The sequence below is a fragment of the Bombina bombina genome, chromosome 2 (assembly GCF_027579735.1).
Source record: "Bombina bombina isolate aBomBom1 chromosome 2, aBomBom1.pri, whole genome shotgun sequence".
NCBI classification, from domain to species: domain Eukaryota; kingdom Metazoa; phylum Chordata; class Amphibia; order Anura; family Bombinatoridae; genus Bombina; species Bombina bombina.
The window spans coordinates 93,136,713-93,156,987 of NC_069500.1; the positions used below are offsets into that span (position 1 = coordinate 93,136,713).

The following is a 20,275-nucleotide window of genomic DNA, read 5'->3' on the forward strand; positions in this document are numbered from 1 at the left end:
ACCCCCTAAAAAAATGTAGGGCTGAGACTCAAACCCTTACCATTATAAATTCAATTCAGCGATTTTCATCATTCCATTAGGACTTAAGGTCTATGTCTAAGGATCAAGAATGTACAAAACCTTTATATATGTACATGCACATTGTAATGGAATCTAGAGAACAGTTTTTGTTCCAAGGACCTAAGATCATCCTGAGCTGAGATATTTAGAATTCCATAAACATCTGTATAACCAAAATTTGTCGAGCACCATGACACAAAGATGGCTCCCGTGGTTAAACCAAGTAAAATAAAAATAAATAACTGGTGGTTTTGCAATACCAATACATAGAGGTAGTAACTACAAAAATTAGGAAAATTAAAAATGGTCAAGCAGCCTATGCATGTAAAAGACAACGATTTAAAGGAAAAATCTACTTAAAATGTTACAAACCCCTCTAGAAATGATCTCTGCTGCTGCATGGTCACATCATCCACTTCTCTTGGAAGCGAAGCCATTTTTAAAAGGGCAGAACCATTATGACAAGACCAGCACCAAATCTAAATACAGATGAAGAATTGTTAGATTTCATATTTAAACCAAATGACAATATGAATACATTTTTTATAACCCACACACAGAAGATTTACTTATTTAAAGTGTAGGTCCATTTTGATGAATTAGTGCCCAGTTTTTAATAAACCTATTAAAAACAAGGGCACTTTAATTCATCAAAATTGACATTTCACTCGTTTTCTTCAAAAACGTACCTTTTAATCCTGGCAGCCGCTCCAGCACTTCCTCCGCCCGTCACAAGCAGTCTTCTCGGGTCCAAAATGACGAATCCGGCTTCCTCCAATCACAGCGTTGCATCAGGCCAAGATTCCCCCGGGGGGGAAGCTGTGATTGGAGGAAGCCTGATTCGTCATTTCTGACGTCTACCGAGGCTTCCGACAGCCGGGGGAATCGCTGGAGCTGCTGCAAGGATTAAAAGGTACGTTTTTGAAGTAAACAGTGAAATGTCAATTTTGATGAATTAAAGTGCCCTTGTTTTTAATAGGTTTATTAAAAACCGGGCACTAATTCATAAAAAACAGAATTTATGTTTACCTGATAAATTACTTTCTCCAACGGTGTGTCCGGTCCACGGCGTCATCCTTACTTGTGGGATATTCTCTTCCCCAACAGGAAATGGCAAAGAGCCCAGCAAAGCTGGTCACATGATCCCTCCTAGGCTCCGCCTACCCCAGTCATTCGACCGACGTTAAGGAGGAATATTTGCATAGGAGAAACCATATGGTACCGTGGTGACTGTAGTTAAAGAAAATAAATCATCAGACCTGATTAAAAAAACCAGGGCGGGCCGTGGACCGGACACACCGTTGGAGAAAGTAATTTATCAGGTAAACATAAATTCTGTTTTCTCCAACATTGGTGTGTCCGGTCCACGGCGTCATCCTTACTTGTGGGAACCAATACCAAAGCTTTAGGACACGGATGAAGGGAGGGAGCAAATCAGGTCACCTAAATGGAAGGCACCACGGCTTGCAAAACCTTTCTCCCAAAAATAGCCTCAGAAGAAGCAAAAGTATCAAACTTGTAAAATTTGGTAAAAGTGTGCAGTGAAGACCAAGTCGCTGCCCTACATATCTGATCAACAGAAGCCTCGTTCTTGAAGGCCCAAGTGGAAGCCACAGCCCTAGTGGAATGAGCTGTGATTCTTTCAGGAGGCTGCCGTCCGGCAGTCTCGTAAGCCAATCTGATGATGCTTTTAATCCAAAAAGAGAGAGAGGTAGAAGTTGCTTTTTGACCTCTCCTTTTACCGGAATAAACAACAAACAAGGAAGATGTTTGTCTAAAATCCTTTGTAGCATCCAAATAGAATTTTAGAGCGCGAACAACATCCAAATTGTGCAACAAACGTTCCTTCTTTGAAACTGGTTTCGGACACAGAGAAGGTACGATAATCTCCTGGTTAATGTTTTTGTTAGAAACAACTTTTGGAAGAAAACCAGGTTTAGTACGTAAAACCACCTTATCTGCATGGAACACCAGATAAGGAGGAGAACACTGCAGAGCAGATAATTCTGAAACTCTTCTGGCAGAAGAAATTGCAACTAAAAACAAAACTTTCCAAGATAATAACTTAATATCAACGGAATGCAAGGGTTCAAACGGAACCCCCTGAAGAACTGAAAGAACTAAATTGAGACTCCAAGGAGGAGTCAAAGGTTTGTAAACAGGCTTAATTCTAACCAGAGCCTGAACAAAGGCTTGAACATCTGGCACAGCAGCCAGTTTTTTGTGAAGTAACACCGACAAGGCAGAAATCTGTCCCTTCAGGGAACTTGCAGATAATCCCTTTTCCAATCCTTCTTGAAGGAAGGATAGAATCCTAGGAATCTTAACCTTGTCCCAAGGGAATCCTTTAGATTCACACCAACAGATATATTTTTTCCAAATTTTGTGGTAAATCTTTCTAGTTACAGGCTTTCTGGCCTGAACAAGAGTATCGATAACAGAATCTGAGAACCCTCGCTTCGATAAAATCAAGCGTTCAATCTCCAAGCAGTCAGCTGGAGTGAAACCAGATTCGGATGTTCGAACGGACCCTGAACAAGAAGGTCTCGTCTCAAAGGTAGCTTCCAAGGTGGAGCCGATGACATATTCACCAGATCTGCATACCAAGTCCTGCGTGGCCACGCAGGAGCTATCAAGATCACCGACGCCCTCTCCTGATTGATCCTGGCTACCAGCCTGGGGATGAGAGGAAACGGCGGGAACACATAAGCTAGTTTGAAGGTCCAAGGTGCTACTAGTGCATCCACTAGAGCCGCCTTGGGATCCCTGGATCTGGACCCGTAGCAAGGAACTTTGAAGTTCTGACGAGAGGCCATCAGATCCATGTCTGGAATGCCCCACAGCTGAGTGACTTGGGCAAAGATTTCCGGATGGAGTTCCCACTCCCCCGGATGCAATGTCTGACGACTCAGAAAATCCGCTTCCCAATTTTCCACTCCTGGGATGTGGATAGCAGACAGGTGGCAGGAGTGAGACTCCGCCCATAGAATGATTTTGGTCACTTCTTCCATCGCTAGGGAACTCCTTGTTCCCCCCTGATGGTTGATGTACGCAACAGTTGTCATGTTGTCTGATTGAAACCGTATGAACTTGGCCCTCGCTAGCTGAGGCCAAGCCTTGAGAGCATTGAATATCGCTCTCAGTTCCAGAATATTTATCGGCAGAAGAGATTCTTCCCGAGACCAAAGACCCTGAGCTTTCAGGGATCCCCAGACCGCGCCCCAGCCCATCAGACTGGCGTCGGTCGTGACAATGACCCACTCTGGTCTGCGGAATGTCATCCCTTGTGACAGGTTGTCCAGGGACAGCCACCAACGGAGTGAGTCCCTGGTCCTCTGATTTACTTGTATCTTCGGAGACAAGTCTGTATAGTCCCCATTCCACTGACTGAGCATGCACAGTTGTAATGGTCTTAGATGAATGCGCGCAAAAGGAACTATGTCCATTGCCGCTACCATCAACCCGATCACTTCCATGCACTGAGCTATGGAAGGAAGAGGAACGGAATGAAGTATCCGACAAGAGTCTAGAAGTTTTGTTTTTCTGGCCTCTGTCAGAAAAATCCTCATTTCTAAGGAGTCTATTATTGTTCCCAAGAAGGGAACCCTTGTTGACGGGGATAGAGAACTCTTTTCCACGTTCACTTTCCATCCGTGAGATCTGAGAAAGGCCAGGACAATGTCCGTGTGAGCCTTTGCTTGAGGAAGGGACGACGCTTGAATCAGAATGTCGTCCAAGTAAGGTACTACAGCAATGCCCCTTGGTCTTAGCACAGCTAGAAGGGACCCTAGTACTTTTGTGAAAATCCTTGGAGCAGTGGCTAATCTGAAAGGAAGCGCCACGAACTGGTAATGTTTGTCCAGGAATGCGAACCTTAGGAACCGATGATGTTCCTTGTGGATAGGAATATGTAGATACGCATCCTTTAAATCCACCGTGGTCATGAATTGACCTTCCTGGATGGAAGGAAGAATAGTTCGAATGGTTTCCATCTTGAACGATGGAACCTTGAGAAACTTGTTTAAGATCTTGAGATCTAAGATTGGTCTGAACGTTCCCTCTTTTTTGGGAACTATGAACAGATTGGAGTAGAACCCCATCCCTTGTTCTCTTAATGGAACAGGATGAATCACTCCCATTTTTAACAGGTCTTCTACACAATGTAAGAATGCCTGTCTTTTTATGTGGTCTGAAGACAACTGAGACCTGTGGAACCTCCCCCTTGGGGGAAGTCCCTTGAATTCCAGAAGATAACCTTGGGAGACTATTTCTAGCGCCCAAGGATCCAGAACATCTCTTGCCCAAGCCTGAGCGAAGAGAGAGAGTCTGCCCCCCACCAGATCCGGTCCCGGATCGGGGGCCAACCTTTCATGCTGTCTTGGTAGCAGTGGCAGGTTTCTTGGCCTTCTTTCCCTTGTTCCAGCCTTGCATTGGTCTCCAAGCTGGCTTGGCTTGAGAAGTATTACCCTCTTGCTTAGAGGACGTAGCACCTTGGGCTGGTCCGTTTCTACGAAAGGGACGAAAATTAGGTTTATTTTTTGCCTTGAAAGGCCGATCCTGAGGAAGGGCGTGGCCCTTACCCCCAGTGATATCAGAGATAATCTCTTTCAAGTCAGGGCCAAACAGCGTTTTCCCCTTGAAAGGAATGTTAAGTAGCTTGTTCTTGGAAGACGCATCAGCCGACCAAGATTTCAACCAAAGCGCTCTGCGCGCCACAATAGCAAACCCAGAATTCTTAGCCGCTAACCTAGCCAATTGCAAAGTGGCGTCTAGGGTGAAAGAATTAGCCAATTTGAGAGCATTGATTCTGTCCATAATCTCCTCAAAAGGAGGAGACTCACTATCGACCGCCTTTATCAGATCATCGAACCAGAAACATGCGGCTGTAGCGACAGGGACAATGCATGAAATTGGTTGTAGAAGGTAACCTTGCTGAACAAACATCTTTTTAAGCAAACCTTCTAATTTTTTATCCATAGGATCTTTGAAAGCACAACTATCCTCTATGGGTATAGTGGTGCGTTTGTTTAAAGTGGAAACCGCTCCCTCGACCTTGGGGACTGTCTGCCATAAGTCCTTTCTGGGGTCGACCATAGGAAACAATTTTTTAAATATGGGGGGAGGGACGAAAGGAATACCGGGCCTTTCCCATTCCTTGTTAACAATGTCCGCCACCCGCTTGGGTATAGGAAAAGCTTCTGGGAGCCCCGGCACCTCTAGGAACTTGTCCATTTTACATAGTTTCTCTGGGATGACCAACTTGTCACAATCATCCAAAGTGGATAATACCTCCTTAAGCAGAATGCGGAGATGTTCCAACTTAAATTTAAATGCAATCACATCAGGTTCAGCCTGTTGAGAAATGTTCCCTGAATCAGTAATTTCTCCCTCAGACAAAACCTCCCTGGCCCCATCAGACTGGGTTAGGGGCCCTTCGGAAATATTATTATCAGCGTCGTCATGCTCTTCAGTATCTAAAACAGAGCAGCCGCGCTTACGCTGATAAGTGTTCATTTTGGCTAAAATGTTTTTGACAGAATTATCCATTACAGCCGTTAATTGTTGCATAGTAAGGAGTATTGGCGCACTAGATGTACTAGGGGCCTCCTGAGTGGGCAAGACTCGTGTAGACGAAGGAGGGAATGATGCAGTACCATGCTTATTCCCCTCACTTGAGGAATCATCTTGGGCATCATTGTCATTATCACATAAATCACATTTATTTAAATGAATAGGAATTCTGGCTTCCCCACATTCAGAACACAGTCTATCTGGTAGTTCAGACATGTTAAACAGGCATAAACTTGATAACAAAGTACAAAAAAGTCTTAAAATAAAACCGTTACTGTCACTTTAAATTTTAAACTGAACACACTTTATTACTGCAATTGCGAAAAAACATGAAGGAATTGTTCAAAATTCACCAAATTTTCACCACAGTGTCTTAAAGCCTTAAAAGTATTGCACACCAAATTTGGAAGCTTTAACCCTTAAAATAACGGAACCGGAGCCGTTTTGAACTTTAACCCCTTTACAGTCCCTGGTATCTGCTTTGCTGAGACCCAACCAAGCCCAAAGGGGAATACGATACCAAATGACGCCTTCAGAAAGTCTTTTCTAAGTATCAGAGCTACTCTCACATGCGACTGCATGCCATGCCTCTCAAAAACAAGTGCGCAACACCGGCGCGAAAATGAGGCTCTGCCTATGCTTTGGGAAAGCCCCTAAAGAATAAGGTGTCTAATACAGTGCCTGCCGATATTATTATATCAAAATACCCAGATAAAATGATTCCTCAAGGCTAAATATGTGTTAATAATGAATCGATTTAGCCCAGAAAAAGTCTACAGTCTTAATAAGCCCTTGTGAAGCCCTTATTTACTTGCTGAATAAACATGGCTTACCGGATCCCATAGGGAAAATGACAGCTTCCAGCATTACATCGTCTTGTTAGAATGTGTCATACCTCAAGCAGCAAGAGACTGCACACTGTTCCCCCAACTGAAGTTAATTGCTCTCAACAGTCCTGTGTGGAACAGCCATGGATTTTAGTGACGGTTGCTAAAATCATTTTCCTCATACAAACAGAAATCTTCATCGCTTTTCTGTTTCTGAGTAAATAGTACATACCAGCACTATTTCAAAATAACAAACTCTTGATTGAATAATAAAAACTACAGTTAAACACTAAAAAACTCTAAGCCATCTCCGTGGAGATGTTGCCTGTACAACGGCAAAGAGAATGACTGGGGTAGGCGGAGCCTAGGAGGGATCATGTGACCAGCTTTGCTGGGCTCTTTGCCATTTCCTGTTGGGGAAGAGAATATCCCACAAGTAAGGATGACGCCGTGGACCGGACACACCTATGTTGGAGAAATGGACCTTCACTTTAAGTGTATGGTGTATCTTTGTGACTTTAGACCATTGTTTGCCAATGCATTTAAAGGGTACAATATTACAGACAATTAAGATGGAACAAACTACTTACAGGTATACCTCTTCCTTTGAACTGAAACATACTGTCCTCCGACAGAGAAACTGGTACAACAAAATATTTAGGTAATCTAGATAAAAAAAAGAAGGAGAATAAAGTACTTTTATCAGCTACAAAAATACTTAAAAACTTTTTTTCACCCACAGTGTTTTTTCTATAAAGAAGCACAAGAAGACATGAAATGTCATAAAACTGGTGCCACCATTGTAGCAGACATGATGTCATGGTATTGAGAACAGTGCCAATTCCATTAACAATCCCAGAGAGGAATTAATATGCGAGAGTGACTCAGGTGAAGTCTGATATTTTTATACCTAGTCCAGAATGGTGTTAACTATAACAGCTAACCTTTAGCTTCATTTGTATATGGTTATCACTTCTACACTGAGAGATTGTAGGTTTGTCATCATAGCTCTAGCGACACTGCAATGCTGTTTATTTAACCTCACAGTTTAAAGTGATGTAAGCTTACATTTTCACAATAATATATTTAACATCTGTGTTATTTTAATATATATATATCTTTAAATGAATATATAATATTAGATGAAATAGTTAAAGGGACATGAAACCCAAAATGCTTCTTTTATTGAGCATACAATTTTTAACAACTTTCCAATGTACTACTTTTATCTAATTTGCTTTGTTGTCTAGGTATCCTTTGTTGAAAAGTATACTTAGGAAGGGTCAGGAGCAGCAATGCACCACAGGGAGATAGCTGCTGATTGGTGGCTGCACATATAAGCCTCTTGTCATTGGTTCACTTGATGTGCTCAGCTAGCTCTCAGTAGTGCATTGCGGCTCCTTTAAAGGGACCCTTAACACTTGTCATCTAATAATCCCCAAAACCTACTTTTTCTTATAAATAAAAAAATCACTGCTGTTTATTTTATCTGTTCCTCTTACCCCAAACTTTTCAAAGGGATTGTTTTGAAATAGAGTGTTGAGCCAGTGCAAAATTTCCTATGTAAGCTGCCATATTGTAGCGTGTGTTACAGGGCTCAGTAGTCACATGACACAGCATATTGGCTGTTACATACAGTACTTAGAGGAATATAACATTTGCCTGCAGCGTGTGAGCTGCAGTGAGACACATTTATTTCTCAGTCAGGGTGTAAATAGATTTAATTTGCCAGTTTATGGTATATAATACACATTATGCAGCAAATGCTAAGTGCATTACTTATGTTTTTAACTTCCCAACACACATTTATATTTTTTGAAACTCCACAAGTTTTCTGCTCTAAGCAGTGCGTTCAGGCACTGTTATTGTCAATTACTGACATGCTCCAGGAGGGGGAGAGGGAGGGGGAAGCTATAACGGAACGGAGTGAAGTTTGTTTGTGCAGATGATTTCTGCTTTTCATGACCTTTGATCCTGGTAATGTGAATCACTAAGGGCTGACAGCTTAGTGTTCGTTTAGCAAGGATTGTTGGTATGCATTATTTATCAGTGTGATCTACTCCTGTCACTGATAAATAATGCATACCAACGATCCTTGCTAAACAAAAAACTAAGCTATCATCACAAACAACAGCCGGGGGGACAGTTACCACAAGTTTACAGCAAATACACTTAACTTTGGTAGATCCAGCATCAGGCAGTGATTTTCCAGAAGTAGCTTCTGATTCAGGGTCAATCTGAAACATCTTGCAATATGTAATAGAAAAAACAACATATAAAGCAAAATTTATCAAATTCCTTAAATGACAGTTTCAGGAATGGGAAAACAATGCCAATGAACAAGCTTCTAGCAACCAGAAGCAAATAAACAACTAGACTTAAATAATGTGGAGACAAAAATGACGCCCATATTTTTTAGCGCCAAAAAAGACGCCCACATTATTTGGCGCCTAAATGCTTTGGCGCCAAAAATGACGCCACATCCGGTGACGCCGACTTTTTTGGCGCGAAAAACGTCAAAAACATGACGCAGGAAATGACAAAGAAATTTTTTTGCGCCAAAAAAGTCTGCGCCAAGAATGACGCAATAAAATGAAGCATTTTCAGCCCCCGCGAGCCTAACAGCCCACAGGGAAAAAAGTCAATTTTTAAGGTAGGAAAAAATGTTTTAATTCATATGCATTATCCCAATAATGAAACTGACTGTCTGAAATAAGGAATATTGAACATCCTGAATCAAGGAAAATAAATGTTTAAACACATATATTTAGAACTTTATATAAAAGTGCCCAACCATAGCTTAGAGTGTCACAAAAAATAAGGCTTACTTACCCCAGGACACTCATCTACATGCAGTAGAAAGCCAAACCAGTACTGAAACGAGAATCAGTAGAGCTAATGGTACATAAGAGTATATCGTCGATCTGAAAAGGGAGGTAAGAGATGAATCTCTACGACCGATAACAGAGAACCTATGAAATAGATCCCGTAGAAGGAGACCATTGAATTCAAATAGGCAATACTCTCTTCACATCCCTCTGACATTCACTGCACTCTGAGAGGAAAACCGGGCTCCAGCCTGCTGCGAAGCGCATATCAACGTAGAATCTAGCACAAACTTACTTCACCACCTCCATGGGAGGCAAAGTTTGTAAAACTGATTTGTGGGTGTGGTGAGGGGTGTATTTGTAGGCATTTTGAGGTTTGGGAAACTTTGCCCCTCCTGGTAGGAATGTATATCCCATACGTCACTAGCTTATGGACTCTTGCTAATTACATGAAAGAAAGCAGAAATCATCAAGCATGAAAAGCAGAAATCATCTGCACAAACAAACTTCACTCCATTCCGTTATAGCTTCCCCCTCCCTCTCCCCCTCCTGGAGCATGTCAGTAATTGACAATAACAGTGCCTGAACGCACTGCTTAGAGCAGAAAACTTGTGGAGTTTCAAAAAATATAAATGTGTGTTGGGAAGTTAAAAACATAAGTAATGCACTTAGCATTTGCTGCATAATGTGTATTATATACAATAGACTGGCAAATTAAATCTATTTACACCCTGACTGAGAAATAAATGTGTCTCACTGCAGCTCACACGCTGCAGGCAAATGTTATATTCCTTTAAGTACTGTATGTAACAGCCAATATGCTGTGTCATGTGACTACTGAGCCCTGTAACACACGCTACAATATGGCAGCTTACATAGGAAATTTTGCACTGGCTCAACACTATTTCAAAACAATCCCTTTGAAAAGTTTGGGGTAAGAGGAACAGATAAAATAAACAGCAGTGATTATTTTATTTTTATTTATAAGAAAAAGTAGGTTTCAGCAATTTTCATTAGGTGTTTAATGTCCCTTTAAGAAAGGCTAATTTTATAATAGAAGTTAATAGGAAAGTTGTTTATAATTGTATGTGCTATCTAAATCATGATATACATTTTTTGGGTTTCATGTCCCTTTAAAAACATAATTTATGCTTACCTGATAAATTTATTTCTCTTGTAGTGTATCCAGTCCACGGATCATCCATTACTTGTGGGATATTCTCCTTCCCAACAGGAAGTTGCAAGAGGATCACCCACAGCAGAGCTGCTATATAGCTCCTCCCCTCACTGCCATATCCAGTCATTCGACCGAAACAAGCCGAGAAAGGAGAAACCATAGGGTGCAGTGGTGACTGTAGTTTAATTAAAATTTAGACCTGCCTGAAAAGGACAGGGCGGGCCGTGGACTGGATACACTACAAGAGAAATAAATTTATCAGGTAAGCATAAATTATGTTTTCTCTTGTTAAGTGTATCCAGTCCACGGATCATCCATTACTTGTGGGATACCAAAGCTAAAGTACACGGATGATGGGAGGGACAAGGCAGGAACTTAAACGGAAGGAACCACTGCCTGTAGAACCTCTCCCAAAAACAGCCTCCAAAGAAGCAAAAGTATCAAATTTGTAAAATTTGGAAAAAGTATGAAGCGAAGACCAAGTTGCAGCCTTGCAAATCTGTTCAACAGAGGCCTCATTTTTAAAGGCCCAGGTGGAAGCCACAGCTCTAGTAGAATGAGCTGTAATCCTTTCAGGAGGCTGCTGTCCAGCAGTCTCATAGGCTAAACGGATTATACTCCGAAGCCAAAAAGAAAGAGGTTGCCGAGGCCTTCTGACCTCTCCTCTGTCCAGAGTAAACAACAAACAGGTTAGATGTTTGGCAAAAATCTTTAGTAGCCTGTAAGTAAAACTTCAAGGCACGGACTACATCTAGATTATGCAAAAGACGTTCCTTCTTTGAAGAAGGATTAGGACATAATGATGGAACAACAATCTCTTGATTGATATTCTTGTTAGAAACCACCTTAGGTAAAAACCCAGGTTTTGTACGAAGAACAACTTTATCTGAATGAAAGATCAGATAAGGAGAATCACAATGTAAGGCAGATAACTCTGAGACTCTTCGAGCCGAGGAAATAGCCATCAGAAAAAGAACTTTCCATGAAAGAAGTTTGATATCAATAGAATGAAGGGGTTCAAACGGAAGCCCTTGAAGAACTTTAAGAACCAAGTTTAAGCTCCATGGAGGAGCAACAGGTTTAAACACAGGCTTAATTCTAACTAAAGCCTGACAAAATGCCTGAACGTCTGGAACTTCTGCCAGACGCTTGTGTAAAAGAATAGACAGAGCAGAAATCTGTCCCTTTAAAGAACTAGCTGATAATCCTTTGTCCAAACCCTCTTGGAGGAAGGACAATATCCTAGGAATCCTAACCCTACTCCATGAGTAATTCTTGGATTCACACCAATGAAGATATTTACGCCATATCTTGTGGTAAATTTTCCTGGTGACAGGCTTTCGTGCCTGTATTAAGGTATCAATTACTGACTCGGAGAAGCCACGCTTTGATAGGATCAAGCGTTCAATCTCCATGCAGTCAGACTCAGAGAAAGTAGATTCGAATGATTAAAAGGACCTTGTATTAGAAGGTCTTGTCTCAGAGGCAGAGTCCATGGTGGAAGGATGACATGTCCACTAGGTCTGCATACCAGGTCCTGCATGGCCACGCAGGCGCTATCAATATCACAGATGCTCTTTCCTGTTTGATTTTGGCAATCAGACGAGGGAGCAAAGGAAACGGTGGAAACACATAAGCCAGGTTGAAGAACCAAGGCGCTGCTAGAGCATCTATCAGTGTCGCTTCTGGGTCCCTGGACCTGGATCCGTAACAAGGAAGCTTGGCGTTCTGGCGAGACGCCATGAGATCCAATTCTGGTTTGCCCGAACGGAGAACCAATTGAGCAAACACCTCCGGATGGAGTTCCCATTCCCCCGGATGAAAAGTCTGACGACTTAGAAAATCCGCCTCCCAGTTCTCTACACCTGGGATATGGATCGCTGACAGGTGGCAAGAGTCAGTCTCTGCCCAGCGAATTATCTTGGAGACTTCTGACATCGCTAGGGAACTCCTGGTTCCCCCTTGATGGTTGATGTAAGCCACAGTCGTGATGTTGTCCGACTGAAATCTGATGAACCTCAGTGTTGCTAGCTGAGGCCAAGCCAGAAGAGCATTGAATATTGCTCTTAACTCCAGAATATTTATTGGGAGGAGTTTCTCCTCCGGAGTCCATGAACCTTGAGCCTTCAGGGAGTTCCAGACTGCACCACAACCTAGAAGGCTGGCATCTGTTGTTACAATTGTCCAATCTGGTCTGCGAAAGGTCATACCCTTGGACAGATGGGCCCGAGATAACCACCAGAGAAGAGAATCTCTGGTTTCCTGACCCACATTTAGTAGAAGGGACAAATCTGTGTAATCCCCATTCCACTGACTGAGCATGCATAATTGCAGCGGTCTGAGATGCAGGCGCGCGAATGGCACTATGTCCCTCGCCGCTACCATTAAGCAGATTACTTTCATGCACTGAGCCACCGTGGGGCGCGGAATGGAGTGAAGAACACGGCAAGCATTTAGAAGTTTTGATAACCTGGACTCCGCCAGGTAAATTTTCATTTCTACAGAATCTATTAGAGTCCCTAGGAAGGAAACCCTTGTGAGAGGAGATAGAGAACTCTTTTCTTCGTTCACTTTCTACCCATGCGACCTCAGGAATGCCAGAACTATCTCTGTATGAGATTTGGCAATTTGAAAGCTTGACGCCTTTATCAGGATGTCGTCCAGGTAAGGAGCCACCGCTATGCCTCGCGGTCTTAGGACCGCCAGAAGTGAGCCCAGAACCTTTGTAAAAATTCTTGGGGCTGTAGCCAACCCGAATGGAAGAGCTACAAATTGGTAATGCCTGTCTAGAAAGGCAAACCTCAGGAACTGATGATGATTCTTGTGAATCGGAATGTGAAGGTAGGCATCCTTTAAGTCCACTGTGGTCATGTACTGACCATCTTGGATCATGGGTAAAATGGTTCGAATAGTTTCCATCTTGAATGACGGAACTCTGAGGAATTTGTTTAGGATCTTTAAATCCAAAATTGGTCTGAAGGTTCCCTCTTTTTTGGGAACCACAAACAGATTTGAATAAAACCCCTGTCCTTGTTCCGTCTGCGGAACTGGATGGATCACTCCCATTACAAGAAGATCTTGTACGCAGCTTAGGAATGCCTCTTTCTTTATCTGGTTTGCAGATAATCTTGAAAGGTGAAATCTCCCTTGTGGAGGAGAAGCTTTGAAGTCCAGAAGATATCCCTGAGATATGATCTCCAACGCCCAGGGATCCTGAACATCTCTTGCCCGCGCCTGGGCGAAGAGAGAGAGTCTGCCCCCTACTAGATCCGTTGTCGGATAGGGGGCCGCTCCTTCATGCTGTCTTAGAGGCAGCAGCAGGCTTTCTGGCCTGCTTGCCCTTGTTCCAGGACTGGTTAGGTTTCCAGGCCTGCTTGGATTGAGCAAAAGTTCCCTCTTGTTTTGAAGCATAGGAAGTTGATGCTGCACCTGCCTTGAAATTTCGAAAGGCACGAAAATTAGACTGTTTGGCCTTTGATTTGGCCCTGTCCTGAGGAAGGGTATGACCCTTACCTCCAGTAATGTCAGCAATAATTTCTTTCAAACGAGGCCCGAATAAGGTCTGCCCATTGAAAGGAATGTTGAGTAATTTAGACTTTGAAGTCACATCAGCTGACCAGGATTTGAGCCATAGCGCCCTATGCGCCTGGATGGCGAATCCGGAATTCTTAGCCGTTAGTTTAGTCAAATGAACAATGGCATCAGAAACAAATGAGTTAGCTAGCTTAAGAGTTCTAAGCTTGTCAACAATTTCAGTCAATGGAGCTGTATGGATGGCCTCTTCCAGGGCCTCAAACCAGAATGCCGCCGCAGCAGTGACAGGCGCAATGCATGCAAGGGGCTGTAAAATAAAACCTTGTTGAATAAACATTTTCTTAAGGTAACCCTCTAATTTTTTATCCATTGGATCTGAAAAAGCACAACTGTCCTCAACCGGGATAGTGGTACGCTTTGCTAAAGTAGAAACTGCTCCCTCCACCTTAGGGACAGTCTGCCATAAGTCCCGTGTAGTGGCATCTATTGGAAACATTTTTCTAAATATAGGAGGTGGGGAAAAGGGCACACCGGGCCTATCCCACTCCTTACTAATAATTTCTGTAAGCCTTTTAGGTATTGGAAAAAACAGAATTTATGTTTACCTGATAAATTACTTTCTCCAACGGTGTGTCCGGTCCACGGCGTCATCCTTACTTGTGGGATATTCTCTTCCCCAACAGGAAATGGCAAAGAGCCCAGCAAAGCTGGTCACATGATCCCTCCTAGGCTCCGCCTTCCCCAGTCATTCGACCGATGTAAAGGAGGAATATTTGCATAGGAGAAATCATATGATACCGTGGTGACTGTAGTTAAAGAAAATAAATTATCAGACCTGATTAAAAAACCAGGGCGGGCCGTGGACCGGACACACCGTTGGAGAAAGTAATTTATCAGGTAAACATAAATTCTGTTTTCTCCAACATAGGTGTGTCCGGTCCACGGCGTCATCCTTACTTGTGGGAACCAATACCAAAGCTTTAGGACACGGATGAAGGGAGGGAGCAAATCAGGTCACCTAAATGGAAGGCACCACGGCTTGCAAAACCTTTCTCCCAAAAATAGCCTCAGAAGAAGCAAAAGTATCAAACTTGTAAAATTTGGTAAAAGTGTGCAGTGAAGACCAAGTCGCTGCCTTACATATCTGATCAACAGAAGCCTCGTTCTTGAAGGCCCATGTGGAAGCCACAGCCCTAGTGGAATGAGCTGTGATTCTTTCAGGAGGCTGCCGTCCGGCAGTCTCATAAGCCAATCTGATGATGCTTTTAATCCAAAAAGAGAGAGAGGTAGAAGTTGCTTTTTGACCTCTCCTTTTACCAGAATAAACAACAAACAAGGAAGATGTTTGTCTAAAATCCTTTGTAGCATCTAAATAGAATTTTAGAGCGCGAACAACATCCAAATTGTGCAACAAACGTTCCTTCTTTGAAACTGGATTCGGACACAAAGAAGGCACGACTATCTCCTGGTTAATGTTTTTGTTAGAAACAACTTTCGGAAGAAAACCAGGTTTAGTACGTAAAACCACCTTATCTGCATGGAACACCAGATAAGGAGGAGAACACTGCAGAGCAGATAATTCTGAAACTCTTCTAGCAGAAGAAATTGCAACCAAAAACAAAACTTTCCAAGATAATAACTTAATATCAACGGAATGTAAGGGTTCAAACGGAACCCCCTGAAGAACTGAAAGAACTAAATTGAGACTCCAAGGAGGAGTCAAAGGTTTGTAAACAGGCTTGATTCTAACCAGAGCCTGAACAAAGGCTTGAACATCTGGCACAGCTGCCAGCTTTTTGTGAAGTAACACAGACAAGGCAGAAATCTGTCCCTTCAAGGAACTTGCAGATAATCCTTTCTCCAATCCTTCTTGAAGAAAGGATAGAATCTTAGGAATTTTTACCTTGTCCCAAGGGAATCCTTTAGATTCACACCAACAGATATATTTTTTCCATATTTTGTGGTAAATTTTTCTAGTTACAGGCTTTCTGGCCTGAACAAGAGTATCAATAACAGAATCTGAGAACCCTCGCTTTGATAAGATCAAGCGTTCAATCTCCAAGCAGTCAGTTGGAGTGAAACCAGATTCGGATGTTCGAACGGACCCTGAACAAGAAGGTCTCGTCTCAAAGGTAGCTTCCATGGTGGAGCCGATGACATATTCACCAGGTCTGCATACCAAGTCCTGCGTGGCCACGCAGGAGCTATCAAGATCACCGATGCCCTCTCCTGATTGATCCTGGCTACCAGCCTGGGGATGAGAGGAAACGGCGGGAATACATAAGCTAGTTTGAAGGTCCAAGGTGCTACTAGTGCATCTACTAGAGTCGCCTTGGGATCCCTGGATCTGGACCCGTAGCAAGGAACCTTGAAGTTCTGACGAGAGGCCATCAGATCCATGTCTGGAATGCCCCACAGTTGAGTAATGTGGGCAAAGATTTCCGGATGGAGTTCCCACTCCCCCGGATGTAATGTCTGACGACTCAGAAAATCCGCTTCCCAATTTTCCACTCCTGGGATGTGGATTGCAGACAAGTGGCAGGAGTGAGTCTCCGCCCATTGAATGATTTTGGTCACTTCTTCCATCGCCAGGGAACTCCTTGTTCCCCCCTGATGGTTGATGTACGCAACAGTCGTCATGTTGTCTGATTGAAACCGTATGAACTTGGCCTTTGCTAGCTGAGGCCAAGCCTTGAGAGCATTGAGTATCGCTCTCAGTTCCAGAATATTTATCGGTAGAAGAGATTCTTCCCGAGACCAAAGACCCTGAGCTTTCAGGGGTCCCCAGACCGCGCCCCAGCCCATCAGACTGGCGTCGGTCGTGACAATGACCCACTCTGGTCTGCGGAAGCTCATCCCCTGTGACAGATTGTCCAGGGACAGCCACCAACGGAGTGAATCTCTGGTCCTCTGATTTACTTGTATCGTCGGAGACAAGTCTGTATAGTCCCCATTCCACTGACTGAGCATGCACAGTTGTAATGGTCTTAGATGAATGCGCGCAAAAGGAACTATGTCCATTGCCGCTACCATCAAACCTATTACTTCCATGCACTGCGCTATGGAAGGAAGAGGAACGGAATGAAGTATTTGACAAGAGTTTAGAAGTTTTGTTTTTCTGGCCTCTGTCAGAAAAATCCTCATTTCTAAGGAGTCTATTATTGTTCCCAAGAAGGGAACCCTCGTTGACGGAGATAGAGAACTCTTTTCTACGTTCACTTTCCATCCGTGAGATCTGAGAAAGGCCAGGACAATGTCCGTGTGAGCCTTTGCTAGAGGAAGGGACGACGCTTGAATCAGAATGTCGTCCAAGTAAGGTACTACTGCAATGCCCCTTGGTCTTAGCACCGCTAGAAGGGACCCTAGTACCTTTGTGAAAATCCTTGTAGCAGTGGCTAATCCGAACGGAAGTGCCACGAACTGGTAATGCTTGTCCAGGAATGCGAACCTTAGGAACCGATGATGTTCCCTGTGGATAGGAATATGTAGATACGCATCCTTTAAATCCACCATGGTCATGAATTGACCTTCCTGGATGGAAGGAAGAATTGTTCGAATGGTTTCCATTTTGAACGATGGAACCATGAGAAACCTGTTTAGGATCTTGAGATCTAAGATTGGTCTGAACGTTCCCTCTTTTTTGGGAACTACGAACAGATTGGAGTAGAACCCCATCCCTTGTTCTCCTAATGGAACAGGATGAATCACTCCCATTTTTAACAGGTCTTCTACACAATGTAAGAATGCCTGTTTTTTTATGTGGTCTGAAGACAATTGAGACCTGTGGAACCTCCCCCTTGGGGGAAGCCCTTTGAATTCCAGAAGATAACCTTGGGAGACTATTTCTAGCGCCCAAGGATCCAGAACATCTCTTGCCCAAGCCTGAGCGAAGAGAGAGAGTCTGCCCCCCACCAGATCCGGTCCCGGATCGGGGGCCAACATCTCATGCTGTCTTGGTAGCAGTGGCAGGTTTCTTGGCCTGCTTTCCCTTGTTCCAGCCTTGCATTGGTCTCCAGGCTGGCTTGGCTTGAGAAGTATTACCCTCTTGCTTAGAGGACGTAGCACTTGGGGCTGGTCCGTTTCTACGAAAGGGACGAAAATTAGGTTTATTTTTGGCCTTGAAAGACCTATCCTGAGGAAGGGCGTGGCCCTTGCCCCCAGTGATATCAGAGATAATCTCTTTCAAGTCAGGGCCAAACAGCGTTTTCCCCTTGAAAGGAATGTTAAGCAATTTGTTCTTGGAAGACGCATCCGCTGACCAAGATTTTAACCAAAGCGCTCTGCGCGCCACAATAGCAAACCCAGAATTTTTCTCCGCTAACCTAGCCAATTGCAAAGTGGCGTCTAGGGTGAAAGAATTAGCCAATTTGAGAGCACGGATTCTGTCCATAATCTCCTCATAAGAAGGAGAATTACTAGTGATCGCCTTTTCTAGCTCATCGAACCAGAAACACGCGGCTGTAGTGACAGTGACAATGCATGAAATTGGTTGTAGAAGGTAACCTTGCTGAACAAACATCTTTTTAAGCAAACCTTCTAATTTTTTATCCATAGGATCTTTGAAAGCACAACTATCTTCTATGGGTATAGTGGTGCGTTTGTTTAGAGTAGAAACCGCCCCCTCGACCTTGGGGACTGTCTGCCATAAGTCCTTTCTGGGGTCGACCATAGGAAACAATTTTTTAAATATGGGGGGAGGGACGAAAGGTATACCGGGCCTTTCCCATTCTTTATTTACAATGTCCGCCACCCGCTTGGGTATAGGAAAAGCTTCGGGGGGCCCCGGGACCTCTAGGAACTTGTCCATTTTACATAGTTTCTCTGGGATGACCAAATTCTCACAATCATCCAGAGTGGATAACACCTCCTTAAGCAGAGCGCGGAGATGTTCCAACTTAAATTTAAATGTAATCACATCAGGTTCAGCTTGTTGAGAAATTTTCCCTGAATCTGAAATTTCTCCCTCAGACAAAACCTCCCTGGCCCCCTCAGACTGGTGTAGGGGCCCTTCAGAAACAATATCATCAGCGTCCTCATGCTCTTCAGTATTTTCTAAAACAGAGCAGTCGCGCTTTCGCTGATAAGTGGGCATTTTGGCTAAAATGTTTTTGATAGAATTATCCATTACAGCCGTTAATTGTTGCATAGTAAGGAGTATTGGCGCGCTAGATGTACTAGGGGCCTCTTGTGTGGGCAAGACTGGTGTAGACGAAGGAGGGGATGATGCAGTACCATGCTTACTCCCCTCACTTGAGGAATCATCTTGGGCATCATTTTCTCTAAATTTTGTGTCACATAAATCACATCTATTTAAATGAGAAGGGACCTTGGCTTCCCCACATTCAGAACACAGTCTATCTGGTAGTTCAGACATGTTAAACAGGCATAAACTTGATAACAAAGTACAAAAAACGTTTTAAAATAAAACCGTTACTGTCACTTTAAATTTTAAACTGAACACACTTTATTACTGCAATTGCGAAAAAGTATGAAGGAATTGTTCAAAATTCACCAAATTTTCACCACAGTGTCTTAAAAGTATTGCACACCAAATTTGGAAGCTTTAACCTTTAAAATAACGGAACCGGAGCCGTTTTTATATTTAACCCCTTTACAGTCCCTGGTATCTGCTTTGCTGAGACCCAACCAAGCCCAAAGGGGAATACGATACCAAATGACGCCTTCAGAAAGTCTTTTCTATGTATCAGAGCTCCTCACACATGCATCTGCATGTCATGCTTCTCAAAAACAAGTGCGCAATACAGGCGCGAAAATGAGACTCTGCCTATGATTAGGGAAAGCCCCTAGAGAATAAGGTGTCCAATACAGTGCCTGCCGGTTATTTTACAAAATTCCCAAGATTAAAATAATTCCTCAAGGCTATGGAGTATAAAATATGTTTATATATAAATCGATTTAGCCCAGAAAATGTCTACAGTCTTAAAAAGCCCTTGTGAAGCCCTTATTTACTGTCTGTAATAAAATGGCTTACCGGATCCCATAGGGAAAATGACAGCTTCCAGCATTACATCGTCTTGTTAGAATGTGTCATACCTCAAGCAGCAAAAGTCTGCTCACTGTTCCCCCAACTGAAGTTAATTCCTCTCAACAGTCCTGTGTGGAACAGCCATCGATTTTAGTAACGGTTGCTAAAATCATTTTCCTCTTACAAACAGAAATCTTCATCTCTTTTCTGTTTCAGAGTAAATAGTACATACCAGCACTATTTTAAAATAACAAACTCTTGATTGAATAATAAAAACTACAGTTAAACACTA

At 43.1% G+C, this 20,275-nt stretch overlaps 1 protein-coding gene across 1 annotated transcript in view; it reads right to left on the reverse strand.

Annotated features, from left to right (window-relative positions):
* The window catches only part of MTMR12 (myotubularin related protein 12), a 451,425-nt gene that overhangs the window by 172,155 nt on the left and 258,995 nt on the right, over positions 1-20,275 (reverse strand). The window contains exons 11-12 of the mRNA XM_053699664.1: positions 7,049-7,124; positions 433-539 (exon numbers count right to left, since the gene is read on the reverse strand). Coding sequence (XP_053555639.1) covers positions 433-539; positions 7,049-7,124 — 183 coding nt within the window. The remainder of the gene's footprint in view (positions 1-432; positions 540-7,048; positions 7,125-20,275) is intronic.